This window comes from Propithecus coquereli, unplaced genomic scaffold (genome assembly GCF_000956105.1).
Source record: "Propithecus coquereli isolate 6110/MARCELLA unplaced genomic scaffold, Pcoq_1.0 Scaffold4, whole genome shotgun sequence".
NCBI lineage: Eukaryota > Metazoa > Chordata > Mammalia > Primates > Indriidae > Propithecus > Propithecus coquereli.
Genome location: NW_012149729.1, coordinates 2,903,076 through 2,922,835, shown reverse-complemented (window position 1 = coordinate 2,922,835; position 19,760 = coordinate 2,903,076). Strand labels below are relative to the sequence as shown.

At 38.1% G+C, this 19,760-nt stretch overlaps 1 protein-coding gene and 1 pseudogene across 1 annotated transcript in view; one reads left to right on the top strand and one right to left on the bottom strand.

Annotated features, from left to right (window-relative positions):
- Nucleotides 1–11,409: 11,409 nt before the first annotated feature.
- Nucleotides 11,410–11,969, bottom strand: LOC105817143 (annotated as a pseudogene).
- Nucleotides 11,970–15,705: 3,736 nt separating this feature from the next.
- The window catches only part of PTPRZ1 (protein tyrosine phosphatase, receptor-type, Z polypeptide 1), a 242,740-nt gene continuing 238,685 nt past the window's right edge, over nt 15,706–19,760 (top strand). Inside the window, exon 1 of the mRNA XM_012652731.1 lies at nt 15,706–15,844. Within this exon, the coding sequence (XP_012508185.1) occupies nt 15,787–15,844 (58 nt within the window). The 5' untranslated portion in view covers nt 15,706–15,786. The remainder of the gene's footprint in view (nt 15,845–19,760) is intronic.

Below are 19,760 nucleotides of genomic sequence, written 5' to 3'. Positions count from 1 at the left end.
AAATCGTTGCAAAAGTGCACAAATAAAGAAAAATCAGAATTGCAGATCAGGATAATGTTAACTGATCTACCTATCCTGAGAGTGTTGAATTCCAAAGTGGCAGTGGTGAAAGCCAGTAAGCCACCTACTTTACACTACAAATCCTTAAAAATTCTTTACTAGCAGGTAGCACCAAGTGCTTTTGGAAACAAGAGGAAAGATGATTCAAAAAGCAAAAGATTATCTCTAAAACTAATAACTGAAATTAAAAAATGGCCAAAAAACCTGAATAGACTTTTATGCAAAAAAAGATATACAAATGGCCAAAAAGTATATGAAAAATGCTCAACATCACTAATCATCAGGAAAATGAAAAACAAAGCCACAATGAGATATCATCTCACAACTACCTGGATGGTACTGTACAAAACAAAATCTACAGACGAGTGTTGGAGGGAATGTGGAGAAAAGGGAATTCTTACACACCGTCAGTCAGAACGAAAATGGTGCAGCCACTATGGAAAACAGTATGGAAGTGCTTCAAAATATTTGAAATAGACCTACCATATGATCCAAAAATTCCATTTCTGGATATTTATACCAAATAATTGAAATTAGAATCTTGAATAGATATTAGCCCTGCCATGTTCATGGCAGCATAATTCATAATAGGCAAGATATGGACACGAACCAAATGTCTATTGACAGATAAATGGATAAAGAAAATGTGGTATACATACAGTGGAATATTATTCAGCCTTTAAAAAAAGGAACATCTGCGATATGCAACAATATGGATGAAACTTAAGGGTATTATGCTTATGCTTATGAAGTCAGTCAGTCATAGAAAGACAAATATTGCATGATTCCACTTATGTGAGGTATTTAAAATAGCCAAATTGATAGAGAAAAGAAGTGGAATGGTGGTTTCTGGGGGCTGAGTGGAGGGAGAAATGGGTTGTTATTAACCAATGGCAATAAATTTTCAGTTAAGTAAGATGAAAAGCTCTAGAGATCTACTGTACAACCTTGCACCCATAGTCAACAACACTGTACACTTAAAAATTTGTTAAGAGGGTAGATCTCATGTAAAGTGCTTTTACCACAATAAAATAAAATTAAAATTAAAAAGGGAACTGATTACCACAAAATCTCATTAAGAAGAAGCTGGAATCCTAGATCTTTCCATTCTTCACTCATTCAGATTACTATCCCTTCTCTGACCCAGTAGAACAGGTTCAGTCTTTGGGGAGGGCAAAACAGATGGTGAAAGGCACCATTCCTGGAATAAGAATAGGATCCTATTTTTAAAGTACATTCAGAGAACAAAAAGAACTCTGAAAAATTAAAACTATGGTAAGAGAAACTATAAACTCAAAACATGTATTGGAAGAGAGTTGAGAAAAATCTCCTGGGAAACAAAGAAAAAAAAAATAAAGAAATTAGAAAAGAAAATTAGAGGGTCAATCTACAAGGTCTAATAGTCAAATAATGAGAATTCAGGGGGATGAAAGAAAATAGGATCGAGGAAATTATCAAGGAAACACTTCAAAAATATTTTACAGACTGAAACATAAAAATGTACAGATTGCAAGATCTAACTTAGTGCCAGGAGTGAGGGAGAGAGAAGGGGGAGAGAGAGGGAAGGAGGAGGGAGAGAGGGAGTGAGACAGAGGGTATCAGGAATCTGAATGGCTTTGGAGGTAACAACATGCGCAAGAAAATAGAGAATAAAATAGAGTGATGCCTTCAAAATTCTGAGCGAAAGGTGACATTCTGTCCCCTGCTCAGACATCTGCTTGTGTTGTAGAATTGCTAGTCTGCACCTTTGCCTGCCTGAGTCAAGAAAAGTAAGCACAAGACTGAAAGAAGAACAGGCAGCCAAGTGGAGCAGCCAGCAGCACTGGGCACCACAAGGATAGAAGGGTTGTCTAGTGTGTCAGTTTTCTATAGCTGCCAGAGCAGATTACCATAAAATTAGTGGCTTAAAACAACACAAATTTATTATTTTACATTTTTGTAGGTCAGAAGTCTGGCATGGGTCTCACTAAGCTAAAGTCAAGGTGTCAGTAGAACTGCCTTCCCTTCTGGAAGCTGTAGGAAATGATCCATTCCTTTGCTTTTTCCAGCTTCTAGGGGGCCACCCACATCCTTGGCTGGTGACTCTCTTCTTCTATCTTCAAAGCCAGCAGCAGCTGGTAGTGTCCGCTTCACATTATGTCAATCTGACTTACTTTTCTGCTTCCCTCTACCACTTTTAAGTGCCCTTGTGGGGCATAACACATTCACAGGTTCCAGGAATTAGGACATGGAAATCTTTGGCGGGGGCGGGGGGTTGTGGAGGGGGCAGTGTGAGGGACCATTTTTCTGCTCAACATACCTAGGGATGGAATGGACTACTAAAAAGGTGGCTGAGCTTCAAGTGCTTCACCCAGTAGAGATTCCCACTGGTAAACTGTAGGGTAACCAGCCACAAGGATCTCTGGGGTGGATCAACGGTTGTAGGCTTCAAGGGGGAAAGGTGGAGACAACTCTGGATCATGCACATCAGAAAACTCTGTAGTGAAGAACCTACAAAGAATCCACATGTTCAACTACCCCTCAGGAGATAGATTTTGAATATCTCCAAAATGCACAAACAGCCAATCAGTGATAGTCAGACAAATGGCCAGAACCGGTAAGAAGAGGATTACGTCGTCATGCAGGTAAGTGAGGAGATACTTGCCACTTTTCTCTGATCACTTTATCTCAAGCCTAGAAGAGTCAGAGCTCTTGGAGAATTTAGGAAGTCCAGTAGGAATATTCCACAGCCAGGGTACTTGAGTCTCTCCAACCTCAGGGGATGGTAGAGGGGAAATAGTTTGAATCCATATGAAATTGAAGTTGTAGACTTGATTGAAGCAAGGTATAAGCAAAAGTGCTGGAAAACTCACTAACTCTGACAGAAAAAGGAATTTACAACATAGTAACTATTGAGAACAGTTAATGGAAAAAAATTAATTCTCTCATATTTTTACCTCTATGAGTCTATGTTCTTCAGTAACCTGTTACAAGTATATGAAAATCTGGAAAGACAATTCAATTTATAATCTAACCTAGGTTATATTAGCTCTGGGGTACAAGCGAGAGGAACATAAAGTCCTCAACTGAGCTGAAACCATGTTGTTTCCTCAGGCTTTTTCCAGCAATAGTTCTTTTTGAAACTATAGTCTGTAGAATGAAAGAAATGTGGCTCAAGTTAAAAGTGGTAAAATTGTGGGTTTTTTTAATTTTCTAAGCAGTGACAGAATGATTGGTGCTGTTATAAATACAAGCAGAGAAGAGTTCATGCCTTTGTGATCTTAAAGTATATAAATGTCATCAACATTTTTCTTACCAAAGGTGAAAAAAAGTAGGAAATAATCAGAGAAGCGATTTGCTCTTGTAATAAATACTATTTGCTTTGCTGTCATTTTCAGTCCCTTCACCCTTATTCATCCACCCTTTCAACTCCTACAGAAGCCTTCAGGGATGGAACAACATCTCAAAGATTAATGGAGGATGTGGGTTAACATTTTGTGAGCTGTTTCAGCTCTGACAATGGAGGCTTTACGTATTTTTCCCTGAAAGATGGCAGAATATTTTCTAACATTCAGAACCTAAGAAAAGATAACAAAACAATTATCAAACTGTTATGTAACTAGAAAACTGCACTCCATTGCTTTGGGTTTTTTTCATATGTTATTTTGTAATCTCATATTCTCTCTCTCTCTCTTCCCTTTCTCTCCCTCTCGCTGCCCTCTCCCTCCCTGCCTCCCTCCTCTCTCTCTGTTCTCTGTGTAGGAGACACCTCTATTGCTACCCATATTTGTTTCTCCTCTTCTTCTAGACACACTGGAAAACCAACGGAGTTGAAAGGGAAGTGATATATGCCATATCCGTGAGGAGATATTTAAGCAGACAATGGAAGAACAAACAGCACTCTTTTTCTCTGAAATTGTGAAAACACATTTTGAGAAGGAGATGCCAAAAGCTGAAAGCATCTTGGGTTATTAAGAAACACACCCAAGACAGTGACCCTGGAGAGTCACTTGAACCCATAACAGGCTTCAAGTGAGCAAGAAATAAATTTAATGTTCCTTGTTACTGCAACATTATCTGACCAACATCAGCCCATCCTGACTGACATACTCACTTTGCATTACCTATTTATGCATTTTATTTTTTTATTTTAATTTGCCCTCATCCTTAGACACTTCTTTGTGTTCTTAAACATGTTTGATTGATTTTCAAATTTTAATTTTCCAAGTGTGCGCATGTGTGTGTGTGTGTATGCGTAAGTGCTATGAAGAACAGTTTCATTGGAATACAAAGCTAGCAGGAAACTTGTCAATTCAGTTTGAACTGCAGGTGCTCACTAGGTGACATGGTAAGTACTGGGTACTGCTGCTTGAGAAAGACGCCTTCTTATGACTAAATTCAAGGTGTGTTTATGGAAAGAAGATACACACTAGAATCAGAGAAACTCAAGTTTTAATTCCAGTTCCACTACGACAATTTCTTTGGCTCTGAGTAAGGCTAAACCTTCAACCTTTGGCGAACATCTGCAAAATGGAGAAATGATACATCTTATTTGTGCTATTTGGGAGTGATTAAAGATAACAGATGCAAAAATATTTGGCACCGAGTTAGTAGTCAATAAAGGATATATATTACTATTATTATGTGCTGTTTTTCTGATAAGATTTTGGAGGTTAACCAGATGCTAGAAGCTTCAGAAAAGAAAATAAGGGTCTTAATATTGCCCCTTTGTTCTTCAGCCTTGAGTACTGGATAAGGAAACCCAAGCTATGCAGGCTGTGAAGGATCAGAGACCTACGTTAAACACTCAGGTAGCTTGCCTACTTTGTTCATCTCGTTCACATTTTTAGAATTTTATTTTTAAAAGCCTTAGTTTGGCTTGTCTATGTGGTCTTAAAATATTGCTTTAGCATACTTTGTGTTTCTTTAAGCTGCCTTTTTAATTTTTTGCCACCTCTGTGCTTTGTAGCCCTGTGCATTTCTTGTTATTTGTATATTTGTTTTATTTCTCTTATTATTGGTTTCTACTTATTCTTCTTAACATAGTTCTCTTTTTATCTTCATTTTATTAGCTTTTAAGACTTCCTCATTTTATCTTTATAAAAATAAAGTGCCTTATATATTTATCCCAATGTTTAAATTAATTTATTCTTTTTATTTTTGTTCAATATAGCTTTAGTATTTTTATTATTTTGATGTAGAAGTCTTAAAAATATTTTTCTTATAATATTTCGGAACATTGGTGTTATCTACCATCTTTTTATCTTTTATTCCTTAGTTCTTCACCTTGCTATGTAGCAAGGCCTGGCTCCACCCTGGATAATTCTGATTTCTTAGTAAAAGGATTTGTTCAGCTGCTACAACAGATAATATTTATCTTTGGGTGAAGGTTGGTCTTTAGTTAGGTAAAACACTTTTAAGGGACTTTGGGTTTGTAAAGTTAAGGTCCATAGCTTGATCTGGAAAGGAGAGTTTGAGACAATTAGTACTAAATTGAAGTACCATTAAAACATTCTCTAATTTGTAAGCTCCTTGTGGACAGAGACTACATTTTTCCCATACTGTGTGCACAATGTCTAGCACAAGTGAAAAAAAAAATTTCTGTATAATGAATGAATTGTGTCAGGCTGGAAGCTAAGGCTGTAGCCAGCAAGTTGAACTCCCTCCCTATAAAAACTACATAGAACCTTCCGTGATATATGGCATGATGTTTTATATTTTTCTTTCAGTGATGTAATTTCCTCACATTCTCCTTATGTCTTCAGTAGATTTTATAACCACTACAGTCTAGCTATGCAGTGACTTTCTGTAGTCACACAGGATGGGATCTCAGAGTATTCCAGTTTGAATTTTAGAGGAAGAATTGGTCCATGAAGCTGAAACCCTTAATGTCAGTTGGGTTTCACACGTCTATTTTGTTTGTGCTCAGCCCCTAGTGTCAGGCATGAAGCAAGGATTTGGAGAGAGCCTGCACCATCCCACCATTCCCCGGGGGAGGCAAGGTCTCTTTTTGGTCAACTCTCCTGTACTGCCTTCCCAAATCATTTCAAGGGTTATGTTCCAAAATATCTCTACTGGGTAACCGAAGAGAAACACAAGCCAGAAATCTGTCTCAGGCTCATAATAATCTTATTTGGGAAGACAGCACATTTGAATTCCTGGAATAGTGTTTATTTCTCGCATCACACACTGTTCATGTTACTGACATTTGCCATTGAGTAAGCTTTGTAAAACTCACAATGTGAATTTTGCTTTCAGGAAAGGAAAGTAGGCACAAATTTCCTGCTCTGAGTTTGGCAAGGAATTAGTTGGTGTGGAACCTCCTAAATGTCCTCAGGGAGATGCAGTGCAGATTAATGATTAAGTATGTGGAATGTGGTACCACATTACCTGGATTCACACCCAAGGTCTGTCACTTAGGATCTGTGAGACTTTAGACAATCATTCTGCCTCTGTTTTCCTGTGAAACTGGGGAGATGGTAATGATACCCACGTCACAGGTTTGCTGTGAGGATTAAACAATTATATATGACGGCTTTAGAACAATACTTGGCACCCAATAGATGCCAGGTAGGTGTGGCTGTAATCACTATTATGATAGAAAGAGACAAAGTAGAGAGCTGATGATTAGTTTTCAGGAACCTTAGTTTATACTAGTTTCTCAATTGTACATTTTCTGTTTGAATCATATCCTTTCTTATGAGAGTAATGAGAGAATCCTCTAGGGCTATCGGCTTCCTCAGCTTCTGTTTTTATTTTAAGGAGCAGAAGAAGCTGTCTAGAAATAATATGGGAAAACGGTATGCTTAGGAAAAATTGCTAATGGCAAATGTCAGGCTTTGCAATAGCTCAGAAATAGAGATGTTTATTAACTCTCAAAATTTGAAATAACTAAAGGCCAAATACTGCCACTGAAAATTTCAAGGAAAGTTTGAAGTCTTTGGGTCTGGCTGGTCCGCTGCTTGAATGGATTTGGGGAGGGGGGGCGTTAACTGTGAAGGACGAGAAGAAAATAAGATTAAAATAAGCCAGGAATACTCTGGAGGCGTTCTAGACCTGCTACTCCAAGCTGCCAGTTGAAGAATTACAAACTAAAAAATCAATGAGTAAGTTCTAAGTCAAGGTAAATGGGTTATGAGCAGTCTAAGTCTGCTATCAAAAACCAGCCAGTAAGTCAAGAGAAAGCAGATGCCTCCTTAGCCTGAGGGTCTAAGTTAGTGTCCAGGAACTGATAGAAACATAAGAGATGCAGGCTGGAAACTTGCTATAAGTGGGCAAGAGAAGTAGCAAGTACTGGCTTGGCAGCTGCCCTTCTTTAATAAATTAGTTCATATATTTTAATATTTATTAAGCCCTGATCATATGCCAGGTCCATTGATTATGTAAAAAAATGACAGAACCAGAATGGTATATAAGAATAAGCTATAAGATTTGGTGACTGATTATATGGGGATGGTGAGGAAGAAGGAGTTCAGAAGATCTCTCAATTTTGTGGACTATGTAAAGTACTAGTTTTGGAAGAATGATGAGTTTTTAGTTTGGGGTGCATTGCATATGTAAGACCATTAGAATGTGATGTTTTTACCTTTTAAATATCACTACTTATAAGAAAGGCAGAAACCTAATTTTAGTGTTTTGAAGAGAAATTAAGAGGTGAGGTAGTGGAGTGGTTGGTGAAGAAGGTTAGGTTAGTACAACTATTGTGCCAAGAAGGTCTTTTTAAGTTTATAGTTATAGAAACAGATAGACAGATAAAGACATAAAGATTTAGAGAAAAGAAAGAACAAAGTAGAGAGAATAATAAAGGTAAAAAGTTAACAATGGGAGAACATGCATAAAGGATGTACAGTAAATCTTTGTGCTATTTCTAAAAATTTTCAGTACGTCTGAAATTATTTCAAAATGAAAAGTTAAAAAATCAAAGCAAAAAACCTGATTAAAAATGGACAAAAGATCTGAACAGACACCTCACTACAGAAGATAAAGATGACAGATAAGCATACGCAAAGATGCTCAACATCATAAGTCATTAGCCATTTGCAAATCAAAACAATGATAAAATACCACTGCATACTCTTAAAATATTCAAAATCCAGAACACTGACAACACCACATGCTGGTGAGGATATGAAGCAACAGGAACTCTAATTCATTGCTGGTTGGGGTGCAAAATGGTATAGCCACTTTAGAGGACAGTTTGGCAATTTCTTAAAAAAACTAAACCAGCAATCACATTCTTTGATATTTCTCCAAATGAGCTGAAAATTTATGCCCATATGAAAACTTGCAGGCAGATGTTTATAGCAGTTTTATTCATAACTGCCAAAATTAGAAGCAGCCAAGATGTCCCTCAGTAGCTGAGTGGACAAATAAACTGTGGTGCATCAAGACAATAAAATATTATTCAGTGCTAAAAAGAAATGATCTACCAAGTCACAAAAAGACATGGAGGAATCTTAAATGCATATTACTAAGTGAAAGAAGCCAATATGAAAAGGCTTCATATTGTATGATTCCAGCTATATGACGTCTGGAAAAGGCAAAACTATGAAGATAGTAAAGAGATCGGTGGTTGTTAAGGGTTAAGTGGGAGGGAGGGATAAACAGGCAGAGCACAGAGGACTTTTAGGACAGTGACATTGTTCTGTGATACTGTAATGATGGATATATGTTATTATATAATACTTTTCTTAAAACTAATGGTATGTACACCAAGAGTGAACCCTAAGATAAGCTGTAAACTGTGGGTAATGATGTGTCAATGTAGGTTAATCAACTATAACCAAGGTACCACTTTGATGAGAGATGTTGAGAATGGGGGAGGTTGCGCATATGTGGGGCAGGAGATGTGTGGGAATTGTCTGTACTTTCTACTCCATTTTGCTGTGTACCGAAAACCGCTCTAAAATATAAAGTTTACTGGAAAAAATCTAAATAATTTTAAAATGGGTTAATCAAAAGTTTAGTTCAAGATAAATAGAGGCTCAAAAAGACTCTCGATACCCTTAATTTTAAAAATATACAAAAATTGGTTTACCTCCAAGACAAATGAACATTTCCAAATCAAGAGAGCATTGTAATAAATCATGTATTTAAGACCTGCTATAGACTGAATGTTTGTGTCCACCTAAAATTCATATGTTGGAACCTAATCCCCAATATGGTAGTATTTGGAGATGGACCTTTGGGAGATGATTAGGTCACGGGAGTGGAGCCCTCATGGATGGAATTAGTACCATATAAAGGAGGCCCCAAAGAAATGCCTTGCCCTTTGACCATGTCAGGTTATAGTAAGAAGACAGTCATGTATAAGCAAGAAATTGGGCCCTCACCAGCTTCCAAATTTGCCAATGCCTTGATCTTGGACTTCTTAGCCTCCAGAGTTGTGGGAAATAGATTTCTGTTGACTATAAGGCACCTAGGCTACAGTATTTTGTTATCGCAACCCTAAAAGACTTGGATAAGACCTAAGAATTTTGCTACGATGAAATGCTTCTTTTGAAAGAGAAAAACTGAAATTTAATTTTCAAAGTTTATCGTTATTTTTTCTCTAAGCATTGTTTTAAACTGAAAATATACAAAATACAGAAGAACATTATTCTACTGATACACAGAGAAAAAATTATCCTGAATCTCATATTATACCAAATATTCCTGATATGGAAAAATGAGTCCTACTTTTTTGTGTTCTTTAATGTAATTTTCTCGCTGAATTATATACTTTGAATACAATAAGTTTAAATTATTTTATAGTCAATCATGATGAGATACTAAAAGGCTAAGTATGTAACATGCTGTGGTTTTCCTCTCAAACTTAATTATGCTTCCTTCAGATGAACTCAGGGCGCCACATCACTCTTAGCTCTGGGGCTATCAATGGTAACCCTCCTGCTTGTTTTATGCCTGATACTGGAAAAATACACTGAAAAATTAGTCATCTAGCAAACTCCTAAGGGTCATAAGGAACAAAGATACAAAGCTCAGGCGGGTGAGAACGAATTGCTTTTTAGGGAGAAAGTTACTAGTAAGACAAACCCAAATAAAAGATGTGACTATGCTACAGAAAGTAAAATCACTCTTTAGTCTTTTCAGAAATTTCACTACATTTCAGGAATACTAAGTAGATGCCATTGTGTCAATCAGATGTGAAAAAAATTCATTAAGTCTAAAGCACAAGATAAATCTAGCCTCATGATCTAAAATACATGGTTTCATGTAAAATGAGATTTGTTCCTTACAAACACCTTATAATTACAAAAACTGTATTTTACTTTTAAAGAAAAAACTACTACTTCCTCAGATTGTAAACACTTAATTGATTCAACTTAGTGACTTTCATTCAAATATATTTTTCAATGACAACAGCTAAAAATGAGCAATAATTTATGTGAGCCAAACAGGAACAACTTATTATTGTCATACTATTGTCACACACCGATATTTTATTTCCCACTTATTTCCATATTTTATTGACTATATAGTTTCCTGTAACCTCATAGCACTTCCACTGAGTTTTTTTAATATAACTTACTTTTTATTGAAAGGATCTTGCATTCATGATAGACATTTTCTGGGTTTTGCCACACATTTTAATGTTAAATGTTAAGTTGTTTTTTACATCCATTAGTGTGAGTTTTCCCCACATAGGAACACTCATCTAAAAAGATGACATAGCACATGGGTTAAGTGTCTTTTTTAATTGAAAAGTTAACAAAGTTTCCAGTTACATTTCTATCAGAAAAACCCACAAACTGGATAGTAACTAATCTCTAGGCAATATATTCAAAGCTAAGAGAATTAGAAATGTAAAAAAAAAAAAAAAGTCCTCGGATCCCATTAAGGGAGCCCTGCTACACACAAGCTAATCAATACCACTGTTACTCCTTGCCTCTAGGAGGCTGGAAGACATGCTAATAACCCCACTCAGAACATCTACTTCAAGTAGTCTTTCTCCAGTTTCCAACTCATGAATTAAGATAATATTTTGTTAATTCTATTTCAGAAAACTTTTTGTAAGTTGTTTTATGTGCAATGTCAACTTTTAAAAGGTCACTAAAGTTAACTGGACAATAAACTAGGCAGAAATCGCTTTACGAAAAGAAGGGAAAGCCTTCTTTCCATAGAGAATCCACAGTTCAGTTTTATTCAGAGTGAAGAAAAAAGAAACTTTTGATCATAGTCGAAGAAAATCGGGCATAGGTTTGGAATCTGTAGTCAAACTACACATGCAATGAGAACAATATTCTGCTAATACAATGGATCTGCTACTGCATTTGTCTATTGTTTGTCTGGTATTAACAATGATAAACATCACAGTGCAACTAGTATTTGGGGCAATCCTGACAGTGTTGCAGCGTCAGACACAACATTCTACTTCTCTTCACACCACTGGTTCTCCGGGCATACCTGGGCTTCTTCCTCTTCAGTAAAGTCGTTTTTGATATTGAAGTTCTTGTGAATCTCCTTAGGAGTTTTCCCCTTGCATGTTATATCAAACAAACATTTTATGTCTAAGTAGTTTGCAGCTAGAATAAGTTCAAAAAGTGTTCCTTGGTCAATTTTCAGGAACTCTTGGTCACAAACAGGGATATCATCTGTTCTCTTTTCATTGTTCTCACAGTCCTCAGGAAGAGGAGGGTCATCCCGGTGGTGGGTGCACCACTGAATGACTTTTTAAAACATTGCTGCGTCAACATTTGATAGAGGAACTGGATCATCATCTCCTTCATCATCCCTTCCCAAAGCTGTCTTTTAGGGACACTTGGGTTGCTTCCATGCTCTTTATTAGTGACCATATCATACTCCTTCATTCAACAGGTATTTGAAGAACAGAGACTTCCAATTTGGTCTTTGTAGTCACAGACTATACCAATTTCCACATCAACTTCAAGTATCTCTCCATCAGAACTCTGCCACTTAATCAAAGGCATGGTGTTCAGTCTGAAAGGATGGCCAGCCAGAGGCTGAGAAGAGCTGGGTGGCATCAGCACAATAAGAGAAAGGCAGAGGACAAGACCACCACCTGAATTGAAGAGTCAAACAGATTCCCCATTGGTATCTACCTATAGTCATGTGAGGGACATTTTGGAAATGATTTGTTGAGTAGGAAACTTATGAAAAACCATGGACATTTCATAATCACAAATGAACAACCCTGACATCAACTTCCAGACACACCAAAATGGGCTGCCAGATTTAGCAAGTAAAAATACAGGGTACCCAGTCAAATTTTAATTTCAAATAAATGATAAATTTTTCAAAATATAAGTGTGTCCCAAATATTACATGGGCATGCACTAAAAATTATTTTGTAATTAAAAAAGTTTTCACTATACTAAAAATGTATTCATTCAATTTATTCATTAAATGTAGTGCATTGTAATACACTAAAAATTATTCTGTACTAAAAAAGATTATTCATTATTTATCTGAAATTCAAATTTCACTGGACATGCTCTATTTTATCTGGCAATCCCATGCTAAGACATTTTAGTAGCAATGTTTTTCCCTCTTATTAGAATGTGAGTCTCTTTATGGTAGGGATGAAGTAATTCATACTTTAGCAGTACATGATACATAATGGACACACAACAGAAATGAACGAATGTAAAGGATAAATTTTTACGAATCCCAAATTCATTCTCTCCATGAAAACTCTTGAGTTTTGAAATTTTTGTCAAATCCTCAATTAAGGTAACCATTATCTACGTCTAGAAATATTCTTTTCCTTTGTAGGTCCAATTAATATAGTTAATTCTTATTTCTTTGTTTAAACTTTTCATATTAAATGGCAGGTTATACTTATTGAGAGTGATACTACTCCTAGAGCTTTGTTTTATACATGAGTTTGGATTTACAGAATGCTCCAGGATGTTATGTAGATGAGAAGAAAACAGATCTAGTTCACCAAGTTAATGCTTTAGATAGATGTACTCTCTGTCTCCGTCTCTCTGCCTCTTTCTGTCTCCTCTCTCTCTCTCTCTTTCTCTCTCTCTCTCCACACACACACACACACACACACACACACACACACACACACACACACATTCAGACTCTGAATAAAGGCATGTAGTTTTACAAGTTTATAAATTCAATTCACCATAGCTAATGCATATTAATCAGGTAACACATCTCAGAAATTACCATGACCCCAGTAAAATTATGAAATACGAGATACAGTATGTTTCTGATGTGCCTGCCCTTCTGATGTCTTCTTTTCTTTCATACCTGGGCTGTTTCAGTGACCTATTTTCCAAGGAACTCAACCTCCCACTCCATTATCACTCTCCATGACTATCGGAACCACATCAGTTGGTCCTCCAGGTCAGTTTTCCATGGCTGTCACTCAGTCTCACAGAATTGGTTGCTATCCTGCTCCTTGTACAACCACAATACCAACGTGACTACTCCCTCCAGGTAACTTTTGTGACTTCCCAGGCAAATGATAATAACCTTAACTATGAGAAACAAATTATCAGAAAACATAGATTCGTTTCCCATTTTACCAGAGAAACTTTTATTTCAACAGTGCTTTTGTTTGGTGATCTAACTCAACAAAATGACTAGTGATGTCACTTTCTGGCCAAGTAAGAGAAGAGTTAATGTGATGGCTGTTGGGACTGTTGGACTATTGCAGTCTAGCGGGGTATCCTTGATAATTGGGACCTCCGGGAACACCATACATTCCCATGAGCAAACCTACCTTCCTGCAAATAGTTGAAGTTCTTGGAAGTTCTGTCCATGGTTCCCCCTTGTGTTATATTTCAGATACAAGCTGATCCACTAAGAAATCAGTGTTTGCCTTAGTCTAACTACACTCAATCTGTTCAAATTTAATTCATGCAGGATATTATTTTTATAACATAGGACATCTGCTTCTTTCATTCTTTTCCCCACTGCCTTTGACATCTATTTTTTCCTGCTAGTCCTTCTTGCTTGACTACACATCTCTAGGAAACTTTCCTTTCTTACTCCAGTCAATATTAAATAAACACTTTCTCTGAACTCTCAGTGCATTTCCAGTTTATACACATACACACTTCCATTTTCTTCCTATGTGGGAACTCATATGAGCAACTATCAATCCCCACAATATTTCTTGTAAAGGTTTCAGCATTTCTATTTCTATTCACAGAAGAATAAAATCAAGGATCAACTTCTTAATATTGGTATGTATTCCTGAATAAACACTCTAAACAGTTTCAAAAGCTGTTATAAGACAACTATAATTAATTCCTGAAGCAATAACAAACTGCACCATTAGCTCTGCGCATTTAGCCAAGTGTTCGGAGGCTGTGGATATTAGTGAGAACTGATAGTAACACTTTATAACCCAAATTCGTATGCAGTAAGTTTTCTTTAAATTTTTTAAAGCTAGAACACTATTTTTTTTTTTTGACACTAGAATAGGGCACAGGAGTACACACTGTACAGATACTTACATCAAATTGTTACTAAGAATATATGGGATAATTCCAGAACTTGGCTTTCTGTGCCTTAGATGGGACTCCTAAAAGGCTCCAAATTGGGTCTCATATAAGAAGAAAAATGTACTAATAGTTAAAGAATATCATATAAATGAAAATCTCATGAATTTTCAAGGCTGGGTATAGTCAGGCATTTGCAGAATAACACATTACCTTCTTGTTTCCTTTAGGCTTCAATGAATTCAACAAACATTTAGAAAACTTTTTTTTGTTTTTTTGCTGTTGTGCTAGGAGCTGGGCTTATATATCGTTTATATACTCTTCAATCAAGCAATTAAAAAATCTTGCTGTGGGGCCCTGTGCTAGGAGGCACTTGGGTAGTTAGTTCTGTCCTGCAGGACCATTGCAGTGTTGAAAGTTCCCCCACAGCTGTGCGCAGCAGGATGGTTTGATTGGGGTCTAGTGAAGGGGCAAGGTCACAACCAGGGCTGGAGAGTTGGAGTCAACTGCCTCAAAGGTGATGGGGTCTAGCACTTTGGTTATTTGGAAAATGGAAAGAAAAGGGGGAGGAGAACCCCACATACTCAGGCGCCCCCGCCACTTTCTGATTGGACTCACTAAGCATCTACAGGGAGAACAACAATAAAATGAGAAACATTCCCGGGGTGAAACCCAAAGGTCAACCTCTGGCTGTGCGGGACAATGGGGGGGCGGAGGACTGGCCTTCTCTTCTCCCCCAAAGTGATGCAGGAGTCTTAAAGAAGAGACATTTTTCTCGGGGAAGATTCTAAACCCCAGCGGGTTCCACAAACTCCAGGGCAGCAAAACCACTGGCAGCAGACCGAGGGAGGAGTGTCGCTATGTGAATCGCTACGTTGGGATCCGGACCCAGAGCGACAGCCGCGCCCCTCCGCCCCCCGCGCGACCCCGGGCCGCCGCACGCTCCCAGCCGCGCCGTCCTGCGCCCCCGCCCCCGCCGGGAGCCGCGGCGCGCACAGCCCGGCCCGAGCGCGCACCCGGCACTCCGGCGCCGCGGGCTCGGAGCGCTCAGACCGCGGCGGCCGCAGCCGGCGAAGCAGACAAACTCCGCACGCCCGCGACATGCGCCTCGGCTAGCGGCTCCGGTCCCCCGCACCGCCACGCGTCTCTCTCTCCCTCTCTCTCTCTCACACACACACGCACACACACGCACACGCACACGCACACGACCTCATATCTATACACTGGAGGATTAAAAAGGAACATTTCCTTCGCGCCCCCTCGCTCGCCACCCTGCGAAGCAAAGGAGCCGCGCGCGGTGAGGGGCCCGGACCGTCTGGAGATGCTCATCCTAAAGCGCCTCCTCGCTTGCATCCAGCTGCTGTGTGTTTGCCGCCTGGGTGAGTGATAAGACCTCGGTGGGGTTTCATCTCCGCGATCGGTGGGACGCGGGTTGGGGGATTTCAGCCAGTTCGCCACTTGCTGCCGTCGCCATCTAGCAAGGAGGAAAAAGGGACCGTCGACTCGGCTCCCGCGGTGGCGGCGGCGGCGCGATGGGTGTCAGCTGCGTGGGAGATACGCGCCCCCTCCCCACCTCGCGCCGCCGCCTTCCCTGTGCCCGCGGGGGAACGTGCCCCGGACCCTGCAAGACACAGGCTGGGTTATCAGGTCCCTGCCGCCGCGGTTCTTCTCTCCTCTTTTGCAAAGTGTGGACGTAGCCTTTCAGATATACATAACGAAGATAAATAAATGACCAGAAATACAACTGTGGTCCGGGGCTACATACTACACTGTATTTTTGTTGTTCATTTTCATGCTACAGGTATTATGGGCTTAAATGAAAAATACACGTGTCTGGTGTGAACTGCACACACACACACTCACACACACCTGAAAGGTAGTAACAGGAACAAGCACCAACCTGACTTTTTAGTGTTTTTTAGTACTTTCAATTTAGTCACATTCAAGTCCGGGCAGTTACTTAAAAAAAAAAAGTTCAATCAAAATCTATATCTGCATTCTGCCACTGCTGCCAAAGCCAGAGGAGAGCTGCAGGTCCATGTATTTATTCATGGATTCGTCTTTCATCCACCACTCTCCAGGTTACAGATTTAAAACTGAAATTGCATTCTGAAATAGCCAGTTTGAGCATTTACCTGGGATGCAGATTCAAGTTTTCCCATCATTTTCCGGAAAAATTGTAAAATTGGATTTTTGCATTTTATTTTTTTCCTTCATGAATATTTTGCATAACAATGGACTATAATAGATTTGAAGGCATTAACCTGAAAGTTACAAGATGTGCCTCGGTTTTTGAGTACAGGTACCTAACTCTTTTCAGTCAGATGAACCCAAGTTTTAAATTTCAGATGGTTCATAATACAGTAGCTATTAAACCTACATTTTCATCCAATAGATGGTGCTGCTCTTGGCATAGTAGCGTTTACAAACAGAAAATCATTTTTCAAGTTCTAACTAATGAGAATTGCTTGAAAATACGGTCATAATTGCCCATAGCCCACTACATACATGGACATGATTTAAATTCCAAAAGCCTTATAAAAGTGCTCTGGGCTAGTGTAATGCACACAGTTGACATATAATACTTGCAGGGGAATCTCTGGTCCTGGTTGACTCTAAAAACTTACAATTGATTCTGGAAAGGGGAAGACATGTTTTAAAAGTGCTGTAGTCATCAAACACACACCTGTTGAATTTATACTTCTGTTATAGGTCTATTTTATCAACAAAGCCAGGTCCTCTTAATACTTAAACTATTATTTAAGTAACTCTCACAGTAGTACGGAAGTAAACCAGAGAGTATTGCTTTGTATGTCATCAAAACCACATACCCAGAGTAGCTTGTGAATCCTTTTGTTTTAAAAAAATTGAGATAAAATTCACATATCATACAATTCATCTTTTTTAAGTGTACAAATCAGCCGCTTTTAGTATATTCATTATGCTGTGCAGCCATCATCACTATCTAATTCCGGAACATTTAAATCACCCCCCAAAAAGAAACCCCACACTCATTAGCAGGCATTCCCCGTTCCCCATAACCCCAGCTCCTACCAACCACTAATCTACTTTCTGTCTATAGATATGCCTATTCTGAACATTTTATAGAAATAGAATCATGCGACATGTGGCCTTTTCTGTCGGGCTTTCTTCATTTGGCATAATGTTTTAAAAGTCCATCCATGTTATAGCATGTATCAGTACTTCATTCTTTTTGTGGCTGAGTAATATTCCATTATGTGAATATATCACATTTGCAAAGATTTTTCTCAGTAAAGCATTCTTTGTAGCCTATTTTTTGGTTGTGTAGATTTCAATTTATTGGACATTTTCTTTAACTTTTTGGTGATGTAAAATGTAAGCATAAAAAATTGAATTCATTGTTTAAGACTATGACAAGCTTATGTAATGATGTTCAATTTAATACTGTAATGAAACTCAAAATGCATTGTGGGTTTTTTGTTCGTTTTGTTTTGTTTTGTTTTGAGACTGGAAGGTGACTGCTTTTGTATCCCTTACCATTTTGACAAAGTTCTCCTTTTACATTGCTGCCAACAAGCTGACCTAGAGACATTGCTAACCTAAAATGGCATGAATATCTTGATCTTGGGGTAGCATGTTTTGAAAAACTGAAGCACATTATGTAAGAGTGAAAAATTCAGCCTCCACTTCAACTGTTTTTCCCCTAGCACCTGCTTTAGTGTTTGTGGATATGTTTATTCCTCATGTTCAGTGTCCTTGAATGCAATGAGGTATCCTGGCACATGCAATAGGTGCTTAGTAAGGGTCTATCAACTGACCAAGACTCACTGCACAAGATGACAGCTCGATACAATGTGAACATTAGGCTGCCACTCTTTCCATTACCCAGGAGTAACTTGTAGAGTTCACTAAGGTGCTCATTAGTGGCATTAAGAAAGTCTTAGTGTTCAGGATCATATCACTTTCTGAGTCCAAAGTGTTCTGATGTTATGAACTGGGAATACAGACCAACTCCTTCTTTCAGAAAACGTTCCAAACAGAGTATATGGACTGAAACACATTTCTTCTTGACACTGAACAGGTGTATCTTATGGGGAAAACTGCAGTGGCTTTCCTGTAAGGAGGCTTAACTATGAGTCATAGAGAAGAGGTAGGTGTTTTAAGAGCTTTTAAGGAATAGTTTCTTCCAATTAATGAGAATTCAGGGTCTTTGAATTAAGTGAGTTATAGCGCTGCAAGGTACACTAAGTTCAAATGTTTAAGTATTATTATTAAATATGTAATGAATCAGATTCTGAACTTTTTAGTCATGTCTTGCCATTTTAAGAGCTACATTAACAAGTTGGGTATAACAAATTATACCCAACTCCTCTTCAATAATTAATTTCTTAATTTATCCTGGCTATGGAGTCAGTGGAATTCAATATGTTGTAACTCTCGGTTTGGTCTATTTATCCTCTGAAAACAAATTGTAACCACAAATATAGAATATTCATGGTTTTTCTCCCAAATAATAACTAGTCTCCATTCAGAAAATTAATTACTTTTGATTTGCAGAGTAGCAATTTTCTTTATTTCATTTCTCTCTTCTTTTCATGCAGACTGTGGTTGCATGCACTCAGGGAAATTTGCCAGGATAAATCATTTCATTGATGAATTCATTTCAGCTCTCATGTCTGCACTAGAGATTTAAGATCTTGCTTAAAATTTTATGTGGTGGGAATTTTGCTTCTGGCAAAAATTCAGGTTTTTCTGGAAGCATGATTTGCATTTCCCCATTCTCTTTAACTCCCAAAAGATTTTTTTTAGTCTTTCTTTAAAATTTCAGAATATTACGTGGATATAAATGTTTTGGTTGCATAATTTGCTTTTGTACAATTTGAGTCGAAGTTATGAGTGTGTCCATCACCTTGATAGTGTGCATTATACCCATTAGGTGTGAATTTAACCATCCCTACCTCCCCCCACCTGCTTTATTTCTGTTAAGTTTTATTTTCATATGTGTACATAAGTGTTGACCCATTAGTTCCAATTTAGTAGTGAGTACGTGTGGTGTTCGTATTCCCATTCTTGTGATACTTCACTCAGAAGAATGGTCTCCATTTCCATCCAGGTTGTTACAAAAGGTGTCAATTCACCATTTTTTTTTTTATGACTGAGTAATACCCCATCGTATACATATACCACATTTTATTAATCCACTTATGTATCGATGGGCACTTGGATTGTTTCCATATCTTTGCAATTGTGAATTGTGCTGCTATAAACATTCTAGTGCCACTGTCTTTTCTATAGAATGTCTTTTATTCTGTT